At 28.9% G+C, this 25,118-nt stretch overlaps 2 protein-coding genes and 1 long non-coding RNA gene across 4 annotated transcripts; 2 read left to right on the forward strand and 1 right to left on the reverse strand.

Annotated features, from left to right (window-relative positions):
- Positions 1–1,912: 1,912 nt before the first annotated feature.
- On the reverse strand, positions 1,913–7,389 carry LOC103572216 (uncharacterized). Of its 2 annotated transcripts, XR_008403550.1 has the most exons (4): positions 6,979–7,389; positions 6,600–6,853; positions 3,012–3,239; positions 1,913–2,329 (listed from the first exon to the last, which is right to left on the reverse strand). It is a non-coding gene; the product is annotated as an uncharacterized LOC103572216 (long non-coding RNA). The 2 variants fall into 2 exon arrangements; XR_008403549.1 differs by having other exon boundaries at positions 1,913–3,239; positions 6,979–7,377.
- Positions 7,390–20,408: 13,019 nt separating this feature from the next.
- LOC128667678 (uncharacterized) lies at positions 20,409–21,411 on the forward strand. The gene is made up of 3 exons (XM_053738800.1): positions 20,409–20,701; positions 20,836–21,253; positions 21,331–21,411. Exons 1-3 carry the CDS (start codon positions 20,409–20,411, stop codon positions 21,409–21,411), a joined length of 792 nt encoding a protein of 263 aa, XP_053594775.1.
- A 639-nt stretch (positions 21,412–22,050) lies between these two features.
- On the forward strand, positions 22,051–23,831 carry LOC128667616 (uncharacterized). Its single transcript, XM_053738469.1, has 4 exons — positions 22,051–22,203; positions 22,306–22,503; positions 22,667–23,017; positions 23,470–23,831. The coding sequence occupies exons 1-3, from the start codon at positions 22,153–22,155 to the stop codon at positions 23,015–23,017; spliced, it is 600 nt and encodes a 199-aa protein (XP_053594444.1). The 5' UTR covers positions 22,051–22,152; the 3' UTR covers positions 23,470–23,831.
- Positions 23,832–25,118: the final 1,287 nt, after the last annotated feature.

Below are 25,118 nucleotides of genomic sequence, written 5' to 3' on the forward strand. Positions count from 1 at the left end.
TTGTTTATAAATTATTTTTTATATAATATTTGAATTATATCTCATTATCTTAATTAAATACTGAGATAATTTTAGAATCTTCACTCAGCGCCACATGATAATGACCGACCTACATACTTCTTTCTTACCGACGCCTGCTCTCTTATTGGCTGAGTCATTGAGTACAGTTGTCATTGAGTAAAGTCGTCCTTGAATAAAGAGAGAATTGAGTACAGTTTTAAAACAAAACTGGTGGTTCAAGAACTGCTTTTGAGTACAGATGGCTCTGAGTAAAGAAATCCTGAGTAAAGTTGTCATACTGCCAATTCAATTGCTATTCATTTATAATATAATTTAAGTGGGTAATTTCAATAATATTAAATAATGAAATAACATAATTATTTTGTAGTTGTTAAAGTGAAAAGTTTTTTATTAAAAAAATGACAAATAACTTCTAAACTAATACAATAAAAAATGTATTATAAATAAATAATGTCAAAGTCAGTTGATGAGAAATTTGTTACGAGTTAATTTTTTGTTGTAGTTGTATTGACGAGTAATTTTAATTGATACATACATTTTGTAGTTATCCTAATAAATAAAACATTATATATATAAATTGTTTATATGCCATAAAAGTGAACATAACTGTTTAAATAACTAATAATAGTATTATTATTATTTTTTTTTTCAAATTTATTCAAAAGAAGTATCAATTGATACTTAATGTAGTAGTATTTATAGTGGAAATTATAATCAAAGTAAATAACTTCAATGTTGGTAAAAAATAACATTATCGATAAATTATGTATTTTAACGTCTTTGGAATAAAAAATGAAATCTTTATTGACATATAAATTTCTTTAAATCGTAAAATATGTACATATATATATGTATATATAAATTATAACTAAATAATTGTATTATTTATACAGTCGTAAATATATTTTACTTTAATATATACATTAAGTTTGTGACTAATATTATGCATTTCTCAAAAATAAACAATTTGGTGATAGTTATAACGTGATATTTAATGCAACGAGCAAAATTATTGGAAATAATGTTTTAAGCAATATACATATATCAATTTATTAATTGTAGTTTTACCTCTTAGATTACTTTAATGGCTTTTGAAAATTTTGTAAACACCAATGGGGCAATTAAAATTTTCATATTTATTAAAAAATGTAAAAAATTATGAAATCCATAAAAAAACGATTGTTTATTAAAATAAAAAAAAATGATACATCATTTATTTTATCAACCATTTTTATTTTAAATTTTAAGTAAATATTTACAAATATTGTAATATTTTAATCGAATTTTCGTACATGTTTCACTCAAATGTTTTGTTAACTTCTTAAATTTGATTAAATTTCAAATTTTTATCTTACGGTAAATAATAATTTAAGCTAATAATATTTTTAATTCTTTTAATTTTAATTTTTGTTTCTTTAATTATTCAAAGATATTTTTTCTTTACTTCTTAAACGAGTTCAACACCAAGTGTACTGTTTAATTTAAAACGGGTATTGAATTTTTTTTTTTTTTTTTAATATGTATTCAAAAACATCTTTTCGAGCTCCAAAACCGTATGAAATTTTTAAGTTGGTTTGTACGGTTAACGGTTCATCGATTTTTTTCTTTTTTTTTTTTCAAGATGAATAAGTGTATTTTTATTCAGAAAATTTTGTTCTTTCAAATGTAAATTGAAAATAAACCTACAAAAAAATAGGTCATACAGTTGTGTAATTTTGGTCGGTTTTTGAGAGTTGTCCGAGATTGAAATTTTCTTTAAAATTTCAATTTTTAGTTTAAAATAAATATTGATATGAGTTTTTTTTCTAAGGTACGAAATTGATTTAAAAAAATAAGATTTAATCGTTGTTTTTTAACTTACCGCTATGAAAATTGATAATTAAAAAAAAAAGAAAATTATTGGTTTCGGTCCAATTTTCAAAAATAAAGTTTTCATCAGAGCCACGCGAGAAATGCATGTTTTTGACGGTCTAATAGTTTTTTGAGTTCAAAGAGCCGAAAAATTTTCAAGTAATTATGTTTTCGAGCTCAAGGAGCTCAAAAACAGTGGGAAGTTTTGGGGCTGGTCTGCAGGGTTTACCGGTACACAGATTTTTTTTTCTCTTTTCTTCACATTTACTGAGTAACCGACGTAAAAATATAAGAAAAGTCCAAAACAAATAATTTTTTTATTTTGATGATGATTACTTTTTTTAAGAAACAAAACTCGTTCCTTCAATTCTTTTGCAAAACTTTATTTAATCACCCCGAAAAAAACGGTTCGATACAACAATTGAAAAATTTACAGGGTTATTGGGGGTACATCAAGCTAAAAAAAGAAATTAGAAACATTAGTCTTTTCATTGATATTTACAAAATAACGTTTGATTTACGGAAAAACTCAAAAAAAGGTATTTTTTTTTTGTATTTACTTCTAATGAGTGTTAAAAATAAATAAAAAAATTTTTTTTTAAAAAATGATGAAAGGCTCTTGTAAGAAATTTATTCTAGTTTTTAACGCCGATCTTCAATTTACTGTGCGATCATTAGTACCTGAAATATTGACTGTCAAAACAAAAAGGATCATTTTTCGTTTGACGGCTGATGTCTTAGCGACAAGTTGTTGTACGAATCTCTAAAAAAATACAGATTGCAGCAAAATAAATTCGCTAACTGGCTCATGCATTGTTTTATCTGGAAATATTTTTCCACGGCCCATAGACTCTTTGGAAAATAAAATTTTAAAAACTTTTGTTTCGCGATATTTCTTATGTTTGCGCAATAGCTATAGCTCTAAAAAATTATTTATAAAAATGCACCAAAATAAGAGATTTTAAGCTACAAAATGTTATTTTTTTCAATTTTAATACGATCATTTTTCACGGAGTTACAGCTTTGCAAAAATGATTAAAAAATTTTAAGAATTTTTTGGTTTCTTCAATTTTTGGCAAGAGTATATTTAAAAGGGAAAATGTATTTTGGGTCCTGGTAAAATCAAGATATTTGTTTACATTTTTCAATATCAATGAATTTCTCGAATTAATTGAAGTATTCATTAGAGTATTGTTTTATTTTGTGGAAATATTTCAGGTCGTGTATGACGGTTACAGGATAAGTTTATCTTATTAAATTCTCATTTTTTTTTTTTTTTTTTTTTTTTTTTTCCTCCCAAATTATCAATCACTTAGTGATGATAGATTGTACTTGGCTGACACGGGCCAATTTAGTATAAGGAGAATCTATAATAGAAAAAAATTTATAAAATATTTTTATTTTGATATTGAATTTTTATTTTGTCAACTATCAATCAAACTTAAATCCCCATTATTTAAAAAATGTTCAAAAAATTTCATACATGCATATATATCTTGTGATATACATTAGTGTATAGTAATGATATAAAATTAGGCTCGTTTTCGAAGAGTGAGAGTAAAAAAAGAGAACGACTAATTTTTTATAGACAACTTCAGATAGTTGATTTGACTAAACATTATATAGGTAATGTACCAAACTAACTTTCACATAAGCAAAGTATAGAAAATTTAATTAGTATGAGATTATAATTGTAATTACTATTACGATGACAATATCAGATATAATTATCAGACGTACAGGTACGTACGAACCATTAAAAGTAATAAAATAAATACTTTTTAAATACATAATAGTTGTGAAATTTACAGGTTATTTTATGCACAATAAAATACAACTGACGAAACTAAATTATAATGGGACATGTATAAGTTATGTGAAATGAAAACCATATTTTCAACATTTTTTGATTTCATTAGAATTTTCAAGGCTATTAAATTATTGAAAGAAATGGTCAAAACATAAAGCTAAAGGTCATAAATTGAAGCATATCAAAACAAGCTTTAAGATAATTTTTACTGGAATCGTTTATCAGTTTTAGTTTTAATGTTATATGAACTTAAATAGTGAATAACAATTGATTTTTTCAAACAACCATAATTTCAAAACTAATCAATCGATTCAGCCCATCTTCGAATCTGATCAAGATAATCGCTTATAGAATAATTGTAGAAAATTTCATTAAGCTCCAATAAGAACTGTAAGTGCTATCGTAATGATAAGAACAGTGATAATCATCGGGATTAGAGGTACGTGACTGTTCATAACGATTGAGGTGTGCAAAAATTAGTTGAAAATAAAAAAACATTAACTATGGTGATAAAGTAACAGTTTATAATGCTCATGAAATATGATGATAAACATATCGCATAGCACCCAAGAAACCAGAGTATAAGCTCATAAATTATAATATTCTTTGCACTAATGCACAGAAAAAAATAATCGGTAGCAGCTACGCATTATTCCGGTAACAGTGACCGAAACAATCCGTAGCCGCTACCAATGCTTTCGATAGCAGTTACCAATTTTTTTAACGTCCCGCGATAGAGATCAATAAATATGAAATTTTTCGCTGGAATGAACAAAAAATCCTGATATTTTGGAAAATGTTCATGTTTGGAATAAATAGTATGCATTTATAGACGATTCCTACCACGGACAAACCGTGCAAATATAAAACTCCAACATATTTCGTTTTTGACCGCCAAATAAACTAGTAGATTACTGATGTCAATTTGGTAGTTTTTTTTCGGAATCTGTTCGGATTCTATTAAATTGTGAAATTTATGTCAATACGTGTGTTGTTCGTCAATTTGCTGTTGTTATTTTTCGACAGAGATCAATAAACATAAAATTTTTCGCTGGAATGAACAAGAAATCCTGATATTTTGAAAAATGTTCATGTTTGGAATAAAAAGTATGCATTTATAGACGATTCCTACCACGAACAAACTGTGCAAATTTAAAACTCCAATAAATTTCGTTTTTGACTGCCAAATAAACTGGTAGATTACTGAAGTCAATTTGGTAATTTTTTCTTGGAATCTGTTCGGATTCTATTAAATTGTGAAATTTACGTCAATACGTGTGTTGTTCGTCAATTTGCTGTTGTTATTTGTCGATAGAGATCAATAAACATGAAATTTTTCGCTGGAATGAACAAGAAATCCTGATATTTTGAAAAATGTTCATGTTTGGAATAAAAAGTATGCATTTATAGACGATTCCTACCACGAACAAACTGTGCAAATATAAAACTCCAACAAATTATATTTTTGACCGCCAAAAAAATTGTTAGACTACTGACGTCAATTTGATAGTTTTTTGTTAGAGTATCTGCGGGTTCCATCATTTGTAAATTTCAGTTCAATATATGTGTTGTTTATAAATTTTCCGTTGTTATTTTTCAATATACATTAATAACCACGGAATGGTCAACTTGAATGACTGAGAAATCCTATTATTTTGATACATATATAAATATAATAAATAAATTATATAGTTTTACAGGATTTGCATGACGGACAATCTCTGCAAAACTTTATTTCTGTCGTTGATCATTTTTGAATGCTAATTGGTGTACAAATTGTTTACAACTAATTTGAAAGTGTTAGAACGGACTTTGGTTTGTTTCAGCCTGAATGAGGATTTATAGTCTATTGATATTCTATTAACGCATTTACAGTTATTATTTTTCATTAATACATTTAATTTTCACTGCACAAAAACATTGTAGAATTTTTAAAAATATTGATATTTAATAAGATTATTATATACCTTGAAACTATTTTCATTACGAAGAAATCGTGCTAAGGAGTAAACTTTTAGCAGATAATTTTGAATCAATGGACTACATATGCGGTTTTGTTTTCTTATTTAACTTTAATCAGGATTTCTAGATATTTCACTAGCTTTTTTAGAATTCGCAGCTATTGCTAATCGATATATATCATTAATCATAAAATTCTCACTTCATAAAACCAAATTCACCGTATCATGGACATTGCATTCCAATACAGATATATACTTTCAAACGGTTTTCATTTCAAACAATTTGTGAAAATCTTTAATTTGCGCCGAGAACATTTCTATACCCCAACTCAGAAAATAACTTTTGCCAAGCAATTCTACAGTAACAGGGTAAACTTGTCTTTTCGTTTCGATTCGAATCAACTCAAGTTTTCCAGCCTACTTTTAGGCTGCTACTGAATTAACAATTTTTATGTTTCGATATAGATTATTATACAGTAAGTTTATTTGGTTAGAAGAAAAAAAATTTCAATAACTTTTACTCTATCATTTTATCCCAGACAAAATATAATGTATTTTTAAAGTATTCTCTACACCTACACACGATTTTAATTTCAAATGTGGCTAGATGAAAAATGAAATATACGTAATACAAAACAAAATCAAATTTACGACAAATTTCTCCTTTAAATATTCGCATCCAATTTACCATCTCATATTCCGAACATACATTCCAGTAAAATTGAATTTTTAACTTAACAATAATTAGCAGTCAAACTAACCATTAAAATGAGAACTATTTGAAATGAATTTTTCTATTAAAGTATTTTATGTATGGATAAGTGTAACTATTGCAGACTTCCAAAATCTTCTAAATTTCCAACAAATCAATTAATGAAAATAATGGAATTGGAAACAATGATTTTACAAGTCATACATTTATTTAAAGATGCATTTTTTAATATTACTATACTTACATTTTATTCATTCATCTCAAAATAAATAAATTCCGTATCATTAGCTACATCCACATTCACTTGTATTGTCATTTTTTAAATATAAATTTTTGCATAGAAATAGAGGATATATAATTTGCATAATTAATCGCATTAACCTTAAACATGTTTTTGTTAGTTTAAATTAGCCAAGAATGTCATTTCACTGTTTTTATTATAGCAGCTATATTTTAATTAACAAAATGATATTGTTCATCATCATGGCATCTGAAAAACTTTATTATTTTTCATTTGTCAAGATAACTACAAAATTTATTATTAATTGAAATTATATTCATTGATGTTTCTACCATCAAATACTTAAAAAAAATCATGCAATTCATTTAATTTATCTACTTACCTTCACATTATTTATCAATTTTAAAACTAAATTTTCCACATTAACGCCCACAAAATTGTTAAATTATAATTATCTTACTATTTAAGATTTATTAACTTGACTACTTATATTTAAAAAGGTAACCATTAAGTCATTATGTTAATTACTTAGAGAAAATTTGTTTTTTTATTAACACATCATTAACAATGTCTTCTCAACATATTTATTATTTATTTAATCAAATTTGACCATCAAATCGTTTTGTTGGCAGTATGACAACTTTACTCAGGATTTCTTTACTCGAGAGCCATCTGTACTCAAAAGCAGTTCTTGAACCACCACCCTGATAACAGAGTGAGCGAACTTCTACCTAAAAAAAAAATGCAAGTGAAATAAGGAATGATTGCGAACCACTGGGATCTCGGAAGAAAATATGTGGCGCCGTCACGACGAACTAATATCGATGTCGATAAAATAAAATAAGATTGGTACGAAATATAGTTCTGCAAAAACGAACATATGGCTGCAATTGCACATCCCAAATAAAATACAACAAAATTTTAATTATTTTATCACATGTAAAGCCTACAATAAATTCGAACATGTACATTTGATTCAATAAAAATCTCATGTCTAATTACCTAGTACTTTCTATTTAATAAGTAGTATACAATTAGTACGTACATGTTGATTGAACTTATATACAGCTCTTATATAATTACCGAGTAATTTTTATTATATAAATTGCTATCAATTAGTTCGTATAAATATACATATTTATATATATACATATATATGTACATATATATAAATATATATATATATAATTTATAGACAATTTAAGTCTAATTATACCTGGTAATTTTCTATCGGATAAATTGCTAAGAATTAGATCGTACATGCACATATATTCAATAGACAGCACTTGTCTAATCAACCGGTAATTACTATTGAATAAATTGCTATTATTCAGTTCGTACATGTACATTTATTTAATAGGCAGCTCCTGTCCAATCACCTGATGGTAATTTCTATTGTTCAATTCGTACATGCACATTCATTCAATAGATAACACTTGTCTAATCACCTGGTAATTGCTATTGAATAAATTGCTATTATTCAGTTCGTACATGTACATTTATTTAATAGACAGCTCTTGTCTAATTACCTGGTACTTTTTATTAAATACATTGCTATGAATTAGTTCAGATATTTAGATTTATCTGAAAGACAGCTCTCAACTAGTAACGAGGTCATATATTATTGAAATAATTAAAATCAAATAGTTCGTACATGTACATTTATTAAGCTCTTAACTAATAACTGGTAATTTTTCATTGCTTCAATTACTATTAATCAGTTCGTACATGGCCATTTTTTTTACAGATAGTACTAGTCTAATTGCCTCATACATGTACAACTATTCAACTAGTCAACTATAAGAGCTGCTTATCAAATAAATGCACATGTACGAACTAATTGATTGCAATTATTTTAATAACAAATTACCTAGTAATTAGTTAAGAGCTATTTGTTACAAGAGCTGTCTATCGAATAAATGTACATGTACGATTTGATAAATAGCTACTAATTTAAAAAAATCTACTACGTAATGAGACCAGAAACGCCAATTAAATAAGATATACAAGTAAGAACTTATTGATAGCTATTTGGTCAATTGAAAATGGTAGACTGGAGCCGTTTCTTAAGTCAAATGTACATGTACGAATTAATTGGGATCTATGTAGTAAAACAAAAATCGTAGATAAATAGATAAAAGCCGTCTATTAAGTCAAATGAATATGCATGAATTATTTGATAGCTAACTAGTCAATAGAAAATGGTGGACACTTAAACTAGAGCCGTCTATATAATTAAATGTACATGTACGAATTTCTTGATAGCTATTTAGTCAATGGAAAATGGTATTTAATTAGACTAGAGTCATTTATTAATTCAAATGTACATGTTCGAATTTATTAGCTGCTAATTAATTAATAGGAAATATCCGACAATTAGAGTTGGGCCGTCTCTTAAGCCGAATGTACATGCACGAATTGAATTCAAGCTTATTATGCAATAAAGATTCTCAGGTAATCAGACCCTAGTGCTGTTTAAATCAGATGTATATATGCGATTTAATTGCATGCTTTATATCTAACAACATTTATAAAATAATTACTAATTGTTTTAACTTCCCGCTAAGAAAATCGACGATTTTCGAAAATTTCGGGAAGTTATTGTTTTCATCCCGATTTTCGAAAATCGAGTTTTCATCAGATGTCGACGTTTTGAGGTCCTAGGAAGCTATTCTGACTATTTTCGGAATGATGTCCGAGTGTGTGTGTGTGTATGTATGTAAACTCTTTGTAACTTTTGAACTAATGAATCGATTTGGATGTTTAAGGCGGCAATTGAAAGAGTTTGTTGGCCATCAACTTTCCTGAAAATTCCAGGTCATATGATCAAATAGACTCAAAAATATTTGCGAATTACGAAAAAAAAAAAATTTTTTTTTAGTTTTTTATTAATTTCTCAGAAACGACTTATACGATCGACTTCAAAATTTAATCAGCTCTAGTACTCAATAAAACGCGTCGATTGCCACCTCAAACGTCGAAATCGATTTATTAGTTTGAAAGATATCGGCGTTGAAAAGTTAAAAAAATAACATTTTATGTTATTTTTCCCGGATAAATCATAATATAACCTACTGAAATGTGTCTGAAATCATACCAACTCATCCTTTATATGGTTACTTTCGATACATAATGTCATCGAACTTGGTTTTTAGTTTAAATTACACTACCAACAATAAAATCGATAAAACGTAGTTTTTAATATTTTTCTCGGATATTTCATATTTGATTGTTTCTCACATGAGTCAAAACTTATTTAAATCTTGATTTGAATCCCTGGCATTGATTTCTACCTCAATACACTTATTTTATTGAACATGAGCAGGGATTAAATTTTAAAAACCGCTTCATTAACGATTTTTGATTCTTAAATTTTCAAACTTCGGCATAACAGGTAACTTGTTAGAGCTTAAGAAGATCGTAAAAAAACAATCGCATGTGATAGCATTTTCGAGCTCGAAGAGCTCGAGAATATATCTACACTAATGTTTTCGAGCTCTTTGAGGTCGAAAACAGCGGGAAGTTTTGGGGCTGGCCTGCAGAGCCATCCAACGCCCAGATTTTTTTTTATTTATATGTAATTATTATTTTCTTTTTTTTTTTTATTATTTAAATTTACATGTTCGAATGAATATATAGCTAATTAATCAATAGAAAATGGTGGATACTTAAACTAGAGCCGTCTATATAATTAAATGTACATGTACGAATTGATAATTAGTAACTTAATCAATAAAAAATTACCAGTTAAAAGTCAAGAGCTTAATAAATGCACATGTACGAACTAATTGATTGTAATTAATTCAATAATATATGGCTTCGTTATTAGTTGAGAGCTGTTTTTCAGATGAATTTAAATCTTTGAACTAATTGATAGCAATGTATTCAATAAAAAGTACCAGGTAATTAGACAAGAACTGTCTATCGAATAGCTGTACATGTACGAGACAATTGATAGCAATTTATTCAATAAAAAAATACGAGCCAATGAGATCGGTGCTATCTGTAAAAAAAATGACCATGTACGAACTGATAAATAGTAACTTAATCAATAAAAAATTACCAGTTATTAGTTAAGAGCTTCATAAATGTACATGTACGAACTAATTGATTGTAATTAATTCAATAATATATGACCTCGTTATTAGTTGAGAGCTGTCTTTCAGATGAATCTAAATATCTGAGCTAATTGATAGCAATGTATTTAATAAAAAGTACCAGGTAATTAGGCAAGAGCTGTTTATAAATTCTATGTACATACTGGAACTAATTCAAGGCTACATTTCTAATAATAGTATCAGGTAATTAGACAAAAGCTGTTTATCGAATAGCTGTACACGACGAGCTGATTGATAGCAATTTATTCAATAAAAAATCACTAGGCAATTAGGCGAGGGCTGTCTATTGAATAAATGTACAAGTAAGAAGTAAATATAGAATACATATTCAAAAAAAAATCAACCGGTAATCAGACAAGAGCTTTTTATTAATTAAATGTACATGTACAAATCTATTGTAAACAATAAAATAATTAAATTTTTGGTGTTGTAATTTTTTTATAATATTTATATGTACAAATCGAGAGGTAGCTTATTGTTGCTTTTTAGGTCGTATATATATATGTATGTATGTATATATGTATATATTTATATATATAATTCATAGACAGCTCAAGTCTAATTACCTGGTAATTTTCTATCGAATAAATTGCTAAGAATTAGATCGAACATGTACATATTCAATAGACAGCACTTGTCTAATCACCTGGTAATTGCTATTGAAGAAATTGCTATTATTTAGTACGTACATGCACATTTATTTAATAGACAGCACTTGTCTGATTACCTGGTACTTTGTATTGGATTGAAGGCCACAATCGTGTAGTTTGCGCATACTTTTTACTATGGGACACTTGTAAATTTTGTACTATCTTTCTTATAGTCCGTTAATACTATACACCCATAGTAAAATTCATTGGGAATTTTTTACCGTGTAGGTATAGTCTAGAATCAGTCCGGATATGAACATTTCACTATTTTATTGCTCTTCTATTATTTCCTGGAATTTTTTTATCGTATAAATTGTAATGAATACCCTACTAACACGTGTTTGAGGAAGATTTTGAAGTAAGTATATTGAGGAAGACCCTCACCTGCTAGTGTCTTTTTCCTGTATTTGTCTTTCGCAAAATCGTGCGAGAACCGGTTCATAGGGCCCTATGTCACGATTTGTGTAGGTCTTACTTATGGTATCGGACGCAAGAATATTGAAGATATTTCGAACTCGGCGGACTGAAAAGTGTCTGACGCGTTTCTCACACCAGTAGCCCACAGTAGTTACTTACTCATAGCTTACTCATGATCTGCTCAAGGCACACGGTCAATTTTGAGACTTGAGCAAGTCTTGAGAATGCCATGTGCAACTATTTTCAACTATAGTCATCCTCCAGTATTGAGTTTTAATCTTGCACGAATTTCGTGTGAGAGGCTTGCAATTCGAATGTTATCTGGAGTGTCTGCAGCAATTCACTGTAAATCGAAGTGTTTTAATTTAAAACACCTAAGTGTTTAGTTGCCATTTAAATACATTGTAGGCAATTTCTAAACGCTTGCAAGTGTGTAGAAAGTGACTATAATGTATTTAAATAAAAACTAAGCACTTAAGTGATTAAAGATTAAACACTTCGATTTACAGTGGACACTTACGTAGAAAGAGACACTAACACTTATCGATGTGAAGGGCAGACTTGCTCAAAAATTTGAAAAACTTGGTATGTCGGATAAAATGAAAAAGATACACCCGATTCATCGAAGGTTATTGTAAATACCAGGCAGCTTAATAATGTGTACATGTATACTTCGAGGGCAAGAGATTTTTAGGCATAATTAAAAATTATCAGTTATGAGGCAGCTAAATGAAGTGTGTATGTACAATTCACCTCAAGAGCAAGATATTTTCAGTCAATATTAAAAATTATTATTAGTTGTCAGGCAGCCAATCGATGTGTACATGTACAATTCACGTCAAGAGCAAGATATTTTTAGTTTTAATTAAAAATTTTCAGTTATGAGGCAGCTAAATGAAGTGTACATGTACAATTCACCTCAAGAGCAAGATATTTTCAGTCATAATTAAAAATTATGATTACTTGTGAGGCAGAGAATTGAAGTGTACATGTACATTAACTCTAAGCGCGTATTATTTCGAGTTGCAATTAAAAATGATTATTAATTAAGACGCGGCTTATTAATATGTACGTGCACGTTTGGTTTAAGAGGGGGCTATTTTGAGTTACAGTTAACAATTATCATTAACAAAGAGACGCCTTTATTGATAAGTTATTTTAAATTGTCATGTTTACTTTAATTATGGTTTTAAAATACAAATACATAAATTACGTCGGTTACGGAGTAGTACTTTTTTATCATCGCCGCATTGTAGATGATACCATATATTATGGAGTTTGCATCCACGCATTTTCATTTTTTTATTTTGCTTACAGATTGCGCACGTCCAGTCGTCTTTTTTTTCAATTTTTGTTTTTTTGTTGTACTTTTTTTTTTTTGTAACTGTAGGTGCGTATCTTTTTTTCTTATTCCGTTATTGTTTTGTAGGACACTGAAAGAATCCCCGCTGCTTTGGACGTCAGAAACATGGCCTGCAATTTGTTCACTCATCGTTTCAGTAGAGACATTATCATTTTTTTCAGGAGTTATATAATCGCACCCTTTATTATTCAGCCCTTTATCATTTTTAATTGATTTATCTTCTTTTTCTAGGGCACTGAAAGAATCTCCGCTGCTTTGGACGTCAGAAACATGGCCTGCAATTTGTTCACTCATCGTTCCAGTAGAGACATTTTCATTTTTTTCAGGAGTTACATAATCGCACCCTTTATCATTCAGGTCTTCATCCTTTTTCGTTGATTTATCTTCTTTTTCTAGGTTACTGAAAGAATCACTGCTGCGTTGGACGTCAGAAACATGGCCTTCATTTTGTTTACCCATCGTTTCAGTAGAGACATTATCGTTTTTTTCAGGAGTTATATAATTGCACGCTTTATTATTCAGCCCTTTATCATTTTTAATTGATTTATCTTCTTTTTCTAGGACACTGAAAGAATCCCCGCTGCTTTGGACGTCAGAAACATGACCTGCAATTTGTTCACTCATCGTTTCAGTAGAGACATTATCATTTTTTTCAGGAGTTATATAATCGCACCCTTTATCATTCAGGTCTTCATCCTTTTTCGTTGATTTATCTTCTTTTTCTAGGTTACTGAAAGAATCACTGCTGCGTTGGACGTCAGAAACATGGCCTTCATTTTGTTCACCCATCGTTTCAGTAGAGACATTATCATTTTTTTCAGGAGTTATATAATTGCACGCTTTATTATTCAGCCCTTCATCATTTTTGATTGATTTATCTTCTTTTTCTAGGACTCTGAAAGAATCACCGCCGCTATCGACGTCATCAACATCGTCTTCAGTTTCATCATCCACAATCATTTTCAAGCGCTTTTCGGACTCTACCGTCATATAGCTCCTAAATTTTTTAAAGCCAAATTCATTTTTGTCTCTTAATTCTCTCTTTCTCTTTATCGATTTTTTTTTGTTTATTCTTTCTAGTAGAATTCTACAATCCTTCAGTTTTATCTTCTCTCTCACTGTAGTCAATTTTATGTCGTTTTCGTCGCTTATATTTTGGTCATTTTCTTTCATCATTTGCAAGTGTTTGATCAATCGATCGATTTCTTCTTGTTTCTTGTCGTTATCTTTGATATCACCGAAATATTTATCTATTATTGAATTCATTTTTCCGCTTTTATCATATCCCAGTGCATCCGCACAGATTATTCGAACAGGAATCTGAAAATTTTTTATTATTATTATTATTGATGAATTTTTAGTGTCAAGAATACTATTTTTAATTACTCACGTAATCCTTAGGGTGATTATGATTTATATCAAATGAAGCAAGCTGTAGGGTAGATTTATTTATTGCTTTTATTGAATAATGAGCCTCGCATCCAAGCTTGTCACTTCTGCAAGAGATAAAATACCATAATTAATAAATAATTTTTATTTAACAATTCTGTGATTATATAATTTATATTTATTGATATTTTTGAAAATGATAACGTTTATTGGTTATAAGCCTTGCAACGAATCTGTACATGTACCTTTTATTTTTAAAAATAGGCAATGCTAATTATTGGGATATTTTAGGACCTAGAAAGCAATTAAAATGATACTGAAATTAGCTGACGTCTAATAATTTTTGAATTTTTTTTAAACAATAAATTATAAAAAGAAAAATGTTTGGAAAAATTGCACCTGAAGGTTTTTAAATTTTCTTTATGTGCATATTTTTAGTTTTTGTTTTTTTGTAATTTATTTGTTGAAAAGAAAATCCGAAAATGACTAATTGTCTGCTACCTTCAAGATCATATTTACGTTTAATCCAAAACTAAGCGACAAAAAATAAATTATAATTTTTAGTAAATTCAAAAATTTTTGATGGTAATCCGAGCATGAATGAAAAATATTTAATGCGAACAACTCGTAATTCAGAGTTTACTTGATAATTTAAACGAGATAAAATACCTGTAGGTAATTTTTACATATTGCTGTACGTTGAAAATCAAATGATCCTGATATTAGCAGACAATTCAAAATGTTCGGATTTTTTTCTCCAAAATATCAATTACAGAAAAAAAAAAAAAAAAATAAAAATATGCACATGTAGAAAATTTAAAAAATTTCAGGTGCAATTTTTTAAAATATATATTTTTTTGTATAATTTATCGGTTTTAAAAAAATCCATTCACTATTGGACGTCTGTTAACTTCAGTATCATGAAAATCAACTACGCAGTTATAATTTATAAGCGTAATAAAAAATAAAAATTTATTCAAGTTCGTACATGTACACTTTACGGGGATAATCAGCCACTTAACACAATTTATGTAATACTTGTCATTAGATATAAAATAACCATTTGCACAATACTTACACATAATTACTTCCTTTTGTAACTCGTGGTTCACCCCCTCGTTCGCATTTGTACTCAACTGAATAGTATTTTAGTTTTTTATCAAAGCCATTAAATTTTTCCAGCGACACAGTCCTTTTTTTATTAAAAATATATCCAGATTCGAGCTCGAAAATTCTTTTTTTTTTTCGAAATCTTGGAAACTCTCGAATGTCGCACCATTTTTAAAATATGACGACATAATTAATAAAAATTGTAGATAACTACAGAGTTGAATTATTATTTTTTTTTTATTTATTATTTATTATTTTTATTTAATTTTTAGCTATTTTTTAACTTGTTAAATCACATTATTGAATTACAATAGAAGAAGAGACACACAAAGGAGATGCGCTATTGATAGTTACTTGTTAGCAAGTGAACACCGGCAACACGTGAAAGGACAATGGTTTTAGAAAACTCTGCACTGTGTTTACTCTCAACCCCACATATTTCGGTACTCATGAGTAAGCGCGCTAAAATAGTATTTAAATTCTATAGGATAAAACTGAAACTACTATTTACGCGCGAAACGGACAATAGATTTGAAAATATATTTTTTTTTTGACTGTATAAAACTTCATCGTGCAATTTAATGACTTAACATAAAATTTATGCAATGACTTCCAATTGTTATAACCGTATTAAAATTCAATTAATTGATGAAAAGAAAATTGAAACTTTAATTGAAAAAAGGGGGAACTGTCTGAGAATGGCCATAATAAAATATACGACACTGTTTTTTATTAAATTTAAAACAAATGAAAGTGAAATATTTCCGATTGTATTCATGACGGATCTAAATAGCTAGTGATTGTGAATGCTTGTTTCGTATTTATTTCTATATGATTGTACCAAAAATAATTTAATCTAGTGTCGTGAGAAATTTTTTAAATTATGGAACCAGAAACACCGCGGAAATTAAAAAGAACGCGTTCAGGTGAAGCATGGGATCGAAAATGGGTAGCAAATGGGTTTTCCTACTATCAAATAAATAGTCCTACATTTAATAAAAATGGTCAGCTTGTCGTGTAAGTTATTGCTCCCATTAATACAACAAAAATTAGGCAACTTGGTTTTTTTATCATTTAATTTATACTATATCCTCAAGTTCTTGAGTGAATATTAGTATAATTTTCGCTTAGTTGGAATACAGTAGGACCTCGTTATAAGATTATTAGTTTTTCTCTTAAACTATCGTAATACCTGGCTTATAAAAAAAAAACAGAATAACAGGCTTATAACGTGGTCTGACTGTATTTACTTAAGATGTTAAGTGCATGTACAAGTATTAATTAAACAAAGGCATTCACACATCCGTTCATGTACGGAATTATTGTAGATTTTCTATCTCATTGATATTATCAGATCTTTAGTGTTGTATATTTTTTTGACTAAAATCTCTTTTCCGATCTCACTGCAAAATCTGATTTATTCACATTTTCAGACAATCAGCATCACAAATTTTATAAACATAATGGACATTTACCAAGTGATTATCGATTTCGTATTCAAATAAAATTATGAAATAATAAAATAATTGCTGACTTGTACTTAATTATAAGAAAATCAAATGATGGCCAGAACACCGTATTGTAGGTCTCATATTTAATTAAAAAAAAATTAAATGATGGCCAGAACACCGGTCTTTTCAGAACTGTACATGTACGACATTAATTTGTACCGGGACGTGTTGCTGTCGGCTCGATATTTCAGTACATCTCTTTAAGAACCATCGAGCCGAGGGCAACACGAACCGGTACAATTGAATGTCGCAGAGTCTATATAACAGGGCTAGGCTGTTACTCTGGTCGTCCTTAAATTACCTTTTAAGGGCGCCACTGGAAGGATTAACGGTCTTCCAGAACCGGTTCTTAATACTCAGGGTCGGTGTAAAATTTAATTGTAAGAGTAGGAAGAGGTAGGATAATTTTATAAATAACTTAGATTTAATTATTACAATAGTATTTCCTTTTATTTAATTCACAACCTTTCAATTAAAACCTTATAATTTTATAACTTTTGACCTTATAACTTTAGACCTTATAACTTATACCTTATAACTATTAAACCTTTAGACCTTAAACCTTTAGACCTTATAACCTTTGACCATTTACCTTATAACAATAGACCTAATAAAATCCTACCAATTACCTTTGGCGACTTAATTTACTTAATCTACATAGCCACTACCTTGGCATCACACTCTCACACACTCGGTTAAAACATTGCCAACTACCTTTGGACTTATGATTAAAATCGGTTACCTCCCGAATTAATTATTAACTAATTTACACATTTTAAAACTTATTTCCTACACTCATACTGCACTCGAGTCTCCTGGACTTTTCTTCACACACACTCAATTAAAAATGGCTCTTCCCGCCACGCACTTAATAAATTAATTAATTAATTTGGAAGGAAGATTATTATTATTAATTAATTAATTTTAACTTAACTCCTTTACAACAACTACTATTAGTCTCTCATCTAATACTGAGTTAATTTCACGATAATTAACAATTCAAGTTAGTAATGAAATCTCATTTCTAATTCTGGCTCAACTTTCCCGACTTTTTTTTTCAGATTTCCTTATGCCGAGAATATTTCATAATAATTTTATTAACTAATTTTATTTATCTTAATTTACTTAATCGTTAATTCAGTCTGATTAATGATTTTAATTAATATTTTAATTGATTAAATTAATTATTTTAATTGGTAAATTAATTTGTGACGACGCGGACTAACTCTGGAAAATTCTGGCTCATCGGCCTAGAAATTTCTACGACGCAATAACTCCGGCGACGGCCTGGAATTTTAAGACAACGCCCTGGACCCGGCAATTGGGCCTGGACCCGGTTAGACAACCGTCTGGCTTAATTTTATTAATAAATTAACTTTACGACTAATTAATTAAATACAGGCCTAGACGCGGATACCTCGACGAACGACTAAGTATTTTTAAATTAAATTAATATTTCGGCTTTGGCCTAAAATAATTAATTTAATTAATACCTGATTATTTCGATGCGTTTCTCTTTGTTCCGTCTCTCTTTAGATCCTTTTCCTTCTCGTTCGTCGCGTTCTCCTGCTTGTCTCTCGTGTCTTTTCTCCAGTTAATTCTCGCCTCACTTTTAATTTAGTTGGTGTTGGCTCCTTCACCTGTGTGATGGAAGCGTCTTGATGGTTCGGCGTCTTGTCCGGTTGTGTTTTTGCCTGGGTTGTCTCTTCACTTATCACTGTACACCCACTCGACCGAATTCGGCTACTTCCGGAAAATTAGCTACCCCTACTTATCGCTAAGTGGGACTGACAGACAAGCCCCTACGATTTCCGCTCGGGACGACAGTCGCACTCTACCCCGGATAACCCTGGGGCAGTAATAGATTATATCGACCGCGCACATGATAGAAAATCACGGTAATTAAGCGCGGAAAATTCAAAGTTCCCTGTTACATCTAAATTGATTGTAGGTCTCATTCCTCATTCAAAATATGAAATAATTGTTAGTTCGTTGTTTCTCGCAGAACCATACATGTACGAGTCAATTGTAAGTCTTATATTTAATTAAAAAAAATTTTAACTATGGGTAAGTCGCGAATTTTTGCAGAACTGTACATGTATGAGTCAATTGTAGGTCTCATTTCAAATTAAACATATTAGATGATAGCTAAACTGCTGATTATTGTACAACCGTACATGCACGAACTACTGGCAGGCTTTATATGTAATTTCAATCATGAGATAATCTCAGCTGCAATATTTCGGATGGAATGCACATATACGAACTTCGTACGAATTCAGTATCTTATGAAAATCAGAAAACAATTGCTGGATCGCTGATTTTTTTGATCAGATGTATATGTACAATATAATTGATAGCTTTATATCTAATTTAAGTAATGGGCTAATTTTAAAATGATTTTCTCTAAAACTTAATGGAGATAAACAAATTATTTGCAGGCTTTATATCAAAATAAAATTATTAGGTAGTCGCAAAATTAACATCTTTTATACTATATGTACATGTACGAATTTAGCGCTACCTTTATATTCTATTAACATTTTTAAATAATTCCTGGTACCGATTGCCTGAAAGAAATACACATGTTTAAATTAATATTTTATTTTTACCCTGACAAAAAATTCCATATGGGAATCCAGCCTAGATTCTATGCAAGTTCCTACATGGCGTTTTCGGATGGATTCCCATGTGATTTTCTATAAGAATCCAACATAGATCCCGATGTAGATTCTCGCAAGGATCCCTATGGAAATTCACACCATGTCAAATCCATATAAAAATATAGTATGGATTCCCATGTGAATTTAAACGATGATTTCCCATGAGAACCTTCACCATGTCAAAATCTATATAGAAATCTTGTATGATACAAATACCATAAAAAGCGTATATGTTTTCCTAAACTTACTTGGAGTAGAATACCTTTGTACGATTCCTAATTTAGTGTTTTATCTAAATTATTTGTAATTTCTATACAGATGTAATACGTCGAGTTAATTAATAACTTAATTTATTACAAATACTGATATGAAGAGCATCAATTAATTAGTTTTTTATTAAAAAATATTCTGCCAATAGAATATACGAGTTCCAAAGTGGATATCCCATATAAGAATGCAGATACTCATCGTTTCCTACTTGGATTCTTAGTAAATACATACACTCCTATATTAAGTCTTATGGATTCTTACTTATGTAACAATAGATTCTTACTTATGGATTTATATCCATATTTTTCTATATGGATTCCTATGGGTTCCCATGCAATCCCACATGAATTTCCTGAAAGGGTATCCATTTATTGTTCTAGATATGTTCGATGCATAAAGTATGTTGTACCTAAAAATGGCGACCTTTCGTCTAAATGTACGGCATCGGGAAAATTCGTGGATGGTGAATTCATCCCAAGCATAAATAACAACAAACACAACCATGATTCAGATCCTTGTTTGGAAGATGATAGAGATTTTCGCAAAAATCTAAAAGATGCCAGCAAAAATTTCGGTCTATCCACAAAACGGATCTATATTACTTCGGAAATCCAGTAAATATCTTTAATTTTATTTTTCTATACTAAAATTATAATTCTCAATATCATCTTCTGTAAATATCATATTTTCTAGAATTGAACATATAAATTGAAGATGATTGTTTAATATTGCCATAATAATATTTCAGAGATCCAGATGCAGCATCTAGAAATCCATTTCAGAAGTGTAGAAGGTCTATCCAGAAATACAAAAAAAATGAGCAGCCTTTAGCGACTAATATTTCTTGTAATAAACCAAATGTCATCGAAGCTTTTGCACAGTCTTTAATGTTGAATATAAATAAAAGTGAATTAGCCTATGGGAGAGATAACCGGTGGAAAATTTCTGCCAGTTATGAAAAATTTACTTTTATTACTAACAATATTCACAAAGAAGCTCAAAATATTTATCTATTTGATGCAGATTTTCTAACTGACATAAGTGATTCCGTTGAAAATATTTTTATTGACGCAACATTTAAAGCTGTACCACATTTTCAGAGAAATAATTTACAATTATTGACGATAATGGCCAAAGTTGATGGACAATGCCAAAGTAAAAGTGCTGTGAGTATTATAACATTTTGTGTTACAGAAATATATATGAGATTATAAAAATCCTACATTTATGATCGTATTATCAGATGATCAAGCTACAGCTGTTGAATCAAATTTACATGAACAAATTAATTATAGGCTTCATTCCTAATTACAATTATCAGTAATTAATGCTACTTACATTCAATGAATTAATTATAGGTTATTTATTCAATAAATATTACCAGGTAATTAGACAAGAGCAGTCTATTGAATAAATGTACATGTACAAACTAATTGATAGCAATTGATTCAATAAAAAAAACCAGGTAATTAGACAGGAGCTGTCTATTAAATAAATGTACACGTACAGACTAATTAATAGTAATTTATTCAATAGAAATTACCTGGTGATTCGGGAAGACCTGCCTATTGAATAGATGTACATGTACGAACTAATTGATAGCCATTGATTCAATAGAAATTACCAGGCTATTAGAAAAGAGCAGTCGATTGAATAAATGTCCATGTACGTTCTAATCCTTAGCAATGTATTCGATAAAAAATAACCAGGTCATTAGACAGGACCTGTCTATTATATAAATGTACATGTACAAACTAATTGATAGCCATTGATTCAATAGAAATTACCAGGCTATTAGAAAAGAGCAGTCGATTGAATAAATGAACATGTACGTTCTAATCCTTAGCAACGTATTCGATAGAAAATAACCAGGTCATTAGACAGGACCTGTCTATTATATAAATGTACATGTACAAACTAATTGATAGCAATGTATTGGATAGAAAATAACCAGGTAGTTAGACAGGAGTTGTCTATTAAATAAATGTACATGTACAAACTAATTGATAGCAGTTTATTTCATAGAAATTTCCTGGTAATTCAGGAAGAGCTGACTATTGAATAAATGTACATGTACGAGCTGATTGATAACAATTTGTTCAATAAATGTTACCAGGTAATTAGACAAAAGCTGTCCATAAATTAAGTGGACATATACGAATGACTCTCGATATTTGATTTCATAAGAAATATATAACCATCAGTATAATTTTTTCAGGCTATACCGATCTTTTGGTCCATTATGACGAATAAGAGTGAGGAATGCTATTTGAGAGTTTTTAATTTTATTAAAGAGAAATTTCCATCTTTTAACCCTAAGACCTACATGTCCGATTTCGAGATTGGCATGCATAATGCTGTGGAAACTGCATTTCCAGATATTGATGCTAATCACTGCTATTTCCACTATGCTCAAGTAAATAATCAAAAATACTTTTAAAAAAATTTCGTATCTTTATAAAATAATTAGCTACAATTGTTGCTATTGCCAAAAAATATTAAAAGTAGTAATAGTGATAACTTGATGATTTATTTTATCGTAGCTATAAAGATTAACTTTTGTTCATTTCTGTTTCTAGGCAATCAACAAAAACGCAAGGGACTTAGGGTTAATAAATAAAACAACCATTAAAGTCACGACACACCCCGAAATCTATGTGACTATAAAGCAGCTAATCGCATTGGCTTTGTTACCACCCAAATTGATTATATCAACTTTTAATAACTTAAAAGAAGTGGTGACGCAGGATTTTGGACAGCGATTTGATCGTTTATTCGATTATTACGAGCGATTTTGGATAAAAACGATTAAACCTCGAGGATTTTCAGTATACAATTTGAGAGAGGACAAAACTGACAACTATGAAGAATCTTGCAATAGAAATTTAAATGATTTACTAAAAAAAACCCGCATCCCAATCAATTTATAGGTAACGACAACTTCTGGTTTGTTAAAAAGCATTCAAAAGACTTAACTTTAATAATAAAAAAAAAAAAAAAAAACGATCCAAAGCTAATTCCTGTTAAAAGAAAATCGGATTGAATCCAATATATTCTCATGAATTCTCAAAGAGGTTTTATGAGAATGAATGAGTGCTATGAGGTGCTATAATTAAGTATAGGCCCTATACATACAAGAATCTATCGAATTTTTTAAGCACACGGAAAAAAATTTACTGCTGTTGCAACAAGAGGCAGTCACGTTGCAGCCACAGGAAAAATCCTGTTGCAGCAACAGTAAATTTTTTTCTGTGCACGATACCTACTGCTTCCGATTGAAATAAATTATTTTGAATCGTTTTCACCAATCTGAAATATATATTCCCGAATTATAGCCTAATTTGAATAATTGCACTAACATATATTATAATTTTTATAATAGAAGTAATAAAGTACTTGGCATTAGATGCCAGAGTGATTAGGAATTCAATAAAACTGAATAAATATATCGCAAGAAGACCAATCACACAAAGGACGGAAAAAAAGTTAGAAATGGAAGATTTTTGGGACATGTTGGACGAAAAAATTGAAAATGTAGGTGGAGATAATATCAACGGGTTAGAGTTAATCAATGGACTGAGTTCTATCCAACATCTTCGACTTTTGGAACAGGAAATAATGTTAAAAGAGATGGACAAAATCCTAAAATAAATAAATAAACAATATAATATTGAGTAATATCAATACCCTACGTAAAAAATCCCATAGAATCTACTTTGAAAGGTCAAAAACCGCAAAGAAACCAATGCGTCTATTGGATTCTATGCGGTTTTTGACCCATTTCAGTGGATTCTATAGAAACGTTTGGATTAGGTAATCTTGTGCAACAGAAAAAAATAAAATTATTTTTGTTATTTACACTGTTAACCTATATTATTATTATTTTTATTATTATTATTATTATTATTATTATTATTATTATTATTATTATTATTATTATTATTATTATTATTATTATTATTATTATTATTATTATTATTATTATTATTATTATTATTATTATTATTATTATTATTATTATTATTATTATTATTATTATTATTATTATTATTATTATTATTATTATTATTATTATTATTATTATTATTATTATTATTATTATTATTATTATTATTATTATTATTATTATTATTATTATTATTATTATTATTATTATTATAATAATTATTATTATTATCGACAATACATAAAGATTTTTCTCATGACTTGCTAGTATGTATGTGTACTTTGGTATATGTACATTGTATAAGAGATATTCTCAACATTTTGTTTTATATAATAAAATTTAACAAAAGACTGAATACATGGAAGAAACACTCTAGGTAAACAGGAATATTTTTTAAATTTATAACAATGAAAACTAAAATAAATTTTTCGTAATGTAAAACGAATGATTAGGTATTTGTTTTATTTCAATACTATATGCATGAAATGATTTATAGCAGGTTTTATATCAAACAAGAATAATCAGAACATAAGTGACAATAATATTTGAGATTGAACGTTCCTAAATGAGTTAATTGCAAAAATTAAATCTACCAAAAATTATCAGTACTTTAAACGTAGCTTCGTCTACAATTGATCGTACAAGTACAAAACGACTGTAGGATATTTGTTCAATAAAAATTACCAGGTAATTATATAACAGCTGTATATAATTTCAAATAACATGTACGTGCTAATTGTAAGCTCCTTATTGAATAGAAAGTACTAGGTATCTACACGTGACATTATTATTAAATTAAATGTGCATGTTCGAATTTATTGTAGGCTTTACATGTGATAAAATAATTAAAATTTTGTTGTATTTTCTTTGGGATGTGCAATTGCAGCCTGAACAATAGCAATTACTAGGTAATTGGACGGGAGCTGCCTATTAAATAAATGTACATGTACGAACTGAATAATAGCAATTTATTCAATAGCAATTACCAGGTGATGAGACAAGTGCTATGTATTGAATTAATGTGCATGTACGAATTAAACAATCGCAATTACCAGGTAATTGGACAGGAGCTGCCTATTAAATAA

The sequence above is a fragment of the Microplitis demolitor genome, chromosome 4 (assembly GCF_026212275.2).
Source record: "Microplitis demolitor isolate Queensland-Clemson2020A chromosome 4, iyMicDemo2.1a, whole genome shotgun sequence".
Lineage (NCBI taxonomy): Eukaryota > Metazoa > Arthropoda > Insecta > Hymenoptera > Braconidae > Microplitis > Microplitis demolitor.

Coding starts and splice junctions, on each gene's coding strand:
- LOC128667678 (XM_053738800.1), top strand. CDS start 20,409: ATGGGTTCCCATGCAATCCCACATGAATTTCCTGAAAGGGTATCCATT. Junction 20,702..20,835: donor TATATTACTTCGGAAATCCA/GTAAATATCTTT, acceptor ATAATATTTCAG/AGATCCAGATGCAGCATCTA. Junction 21,254..21,330: donor AATGCCAAAGTAAAAGTGCT/GTGAGTATTATA, acceptor TCGTATTATCAG/ATGATCAAGCTACAGCTGTT.
- LOC128667616 (XM_053738469.1), top strand. CDS start 22,153: ATGTACATGTACGAGCTGATTGATAACAATTTGTTCAATAAATGTTAC. Junction 22,204..22,305: donor TGTTCAATAAATGTTACCAG/GTAATTAGACAA, acceptor TAATTTTTTCAG/GCTATACCGATCTTTTGGTC. Junction 22,504..22,666: donor GCTATTTCCACTATGCTCAA/GTAAATAATCAA, acceptor TTCTGTTTCTAG/GCAATCAACAAAAACGCAAG.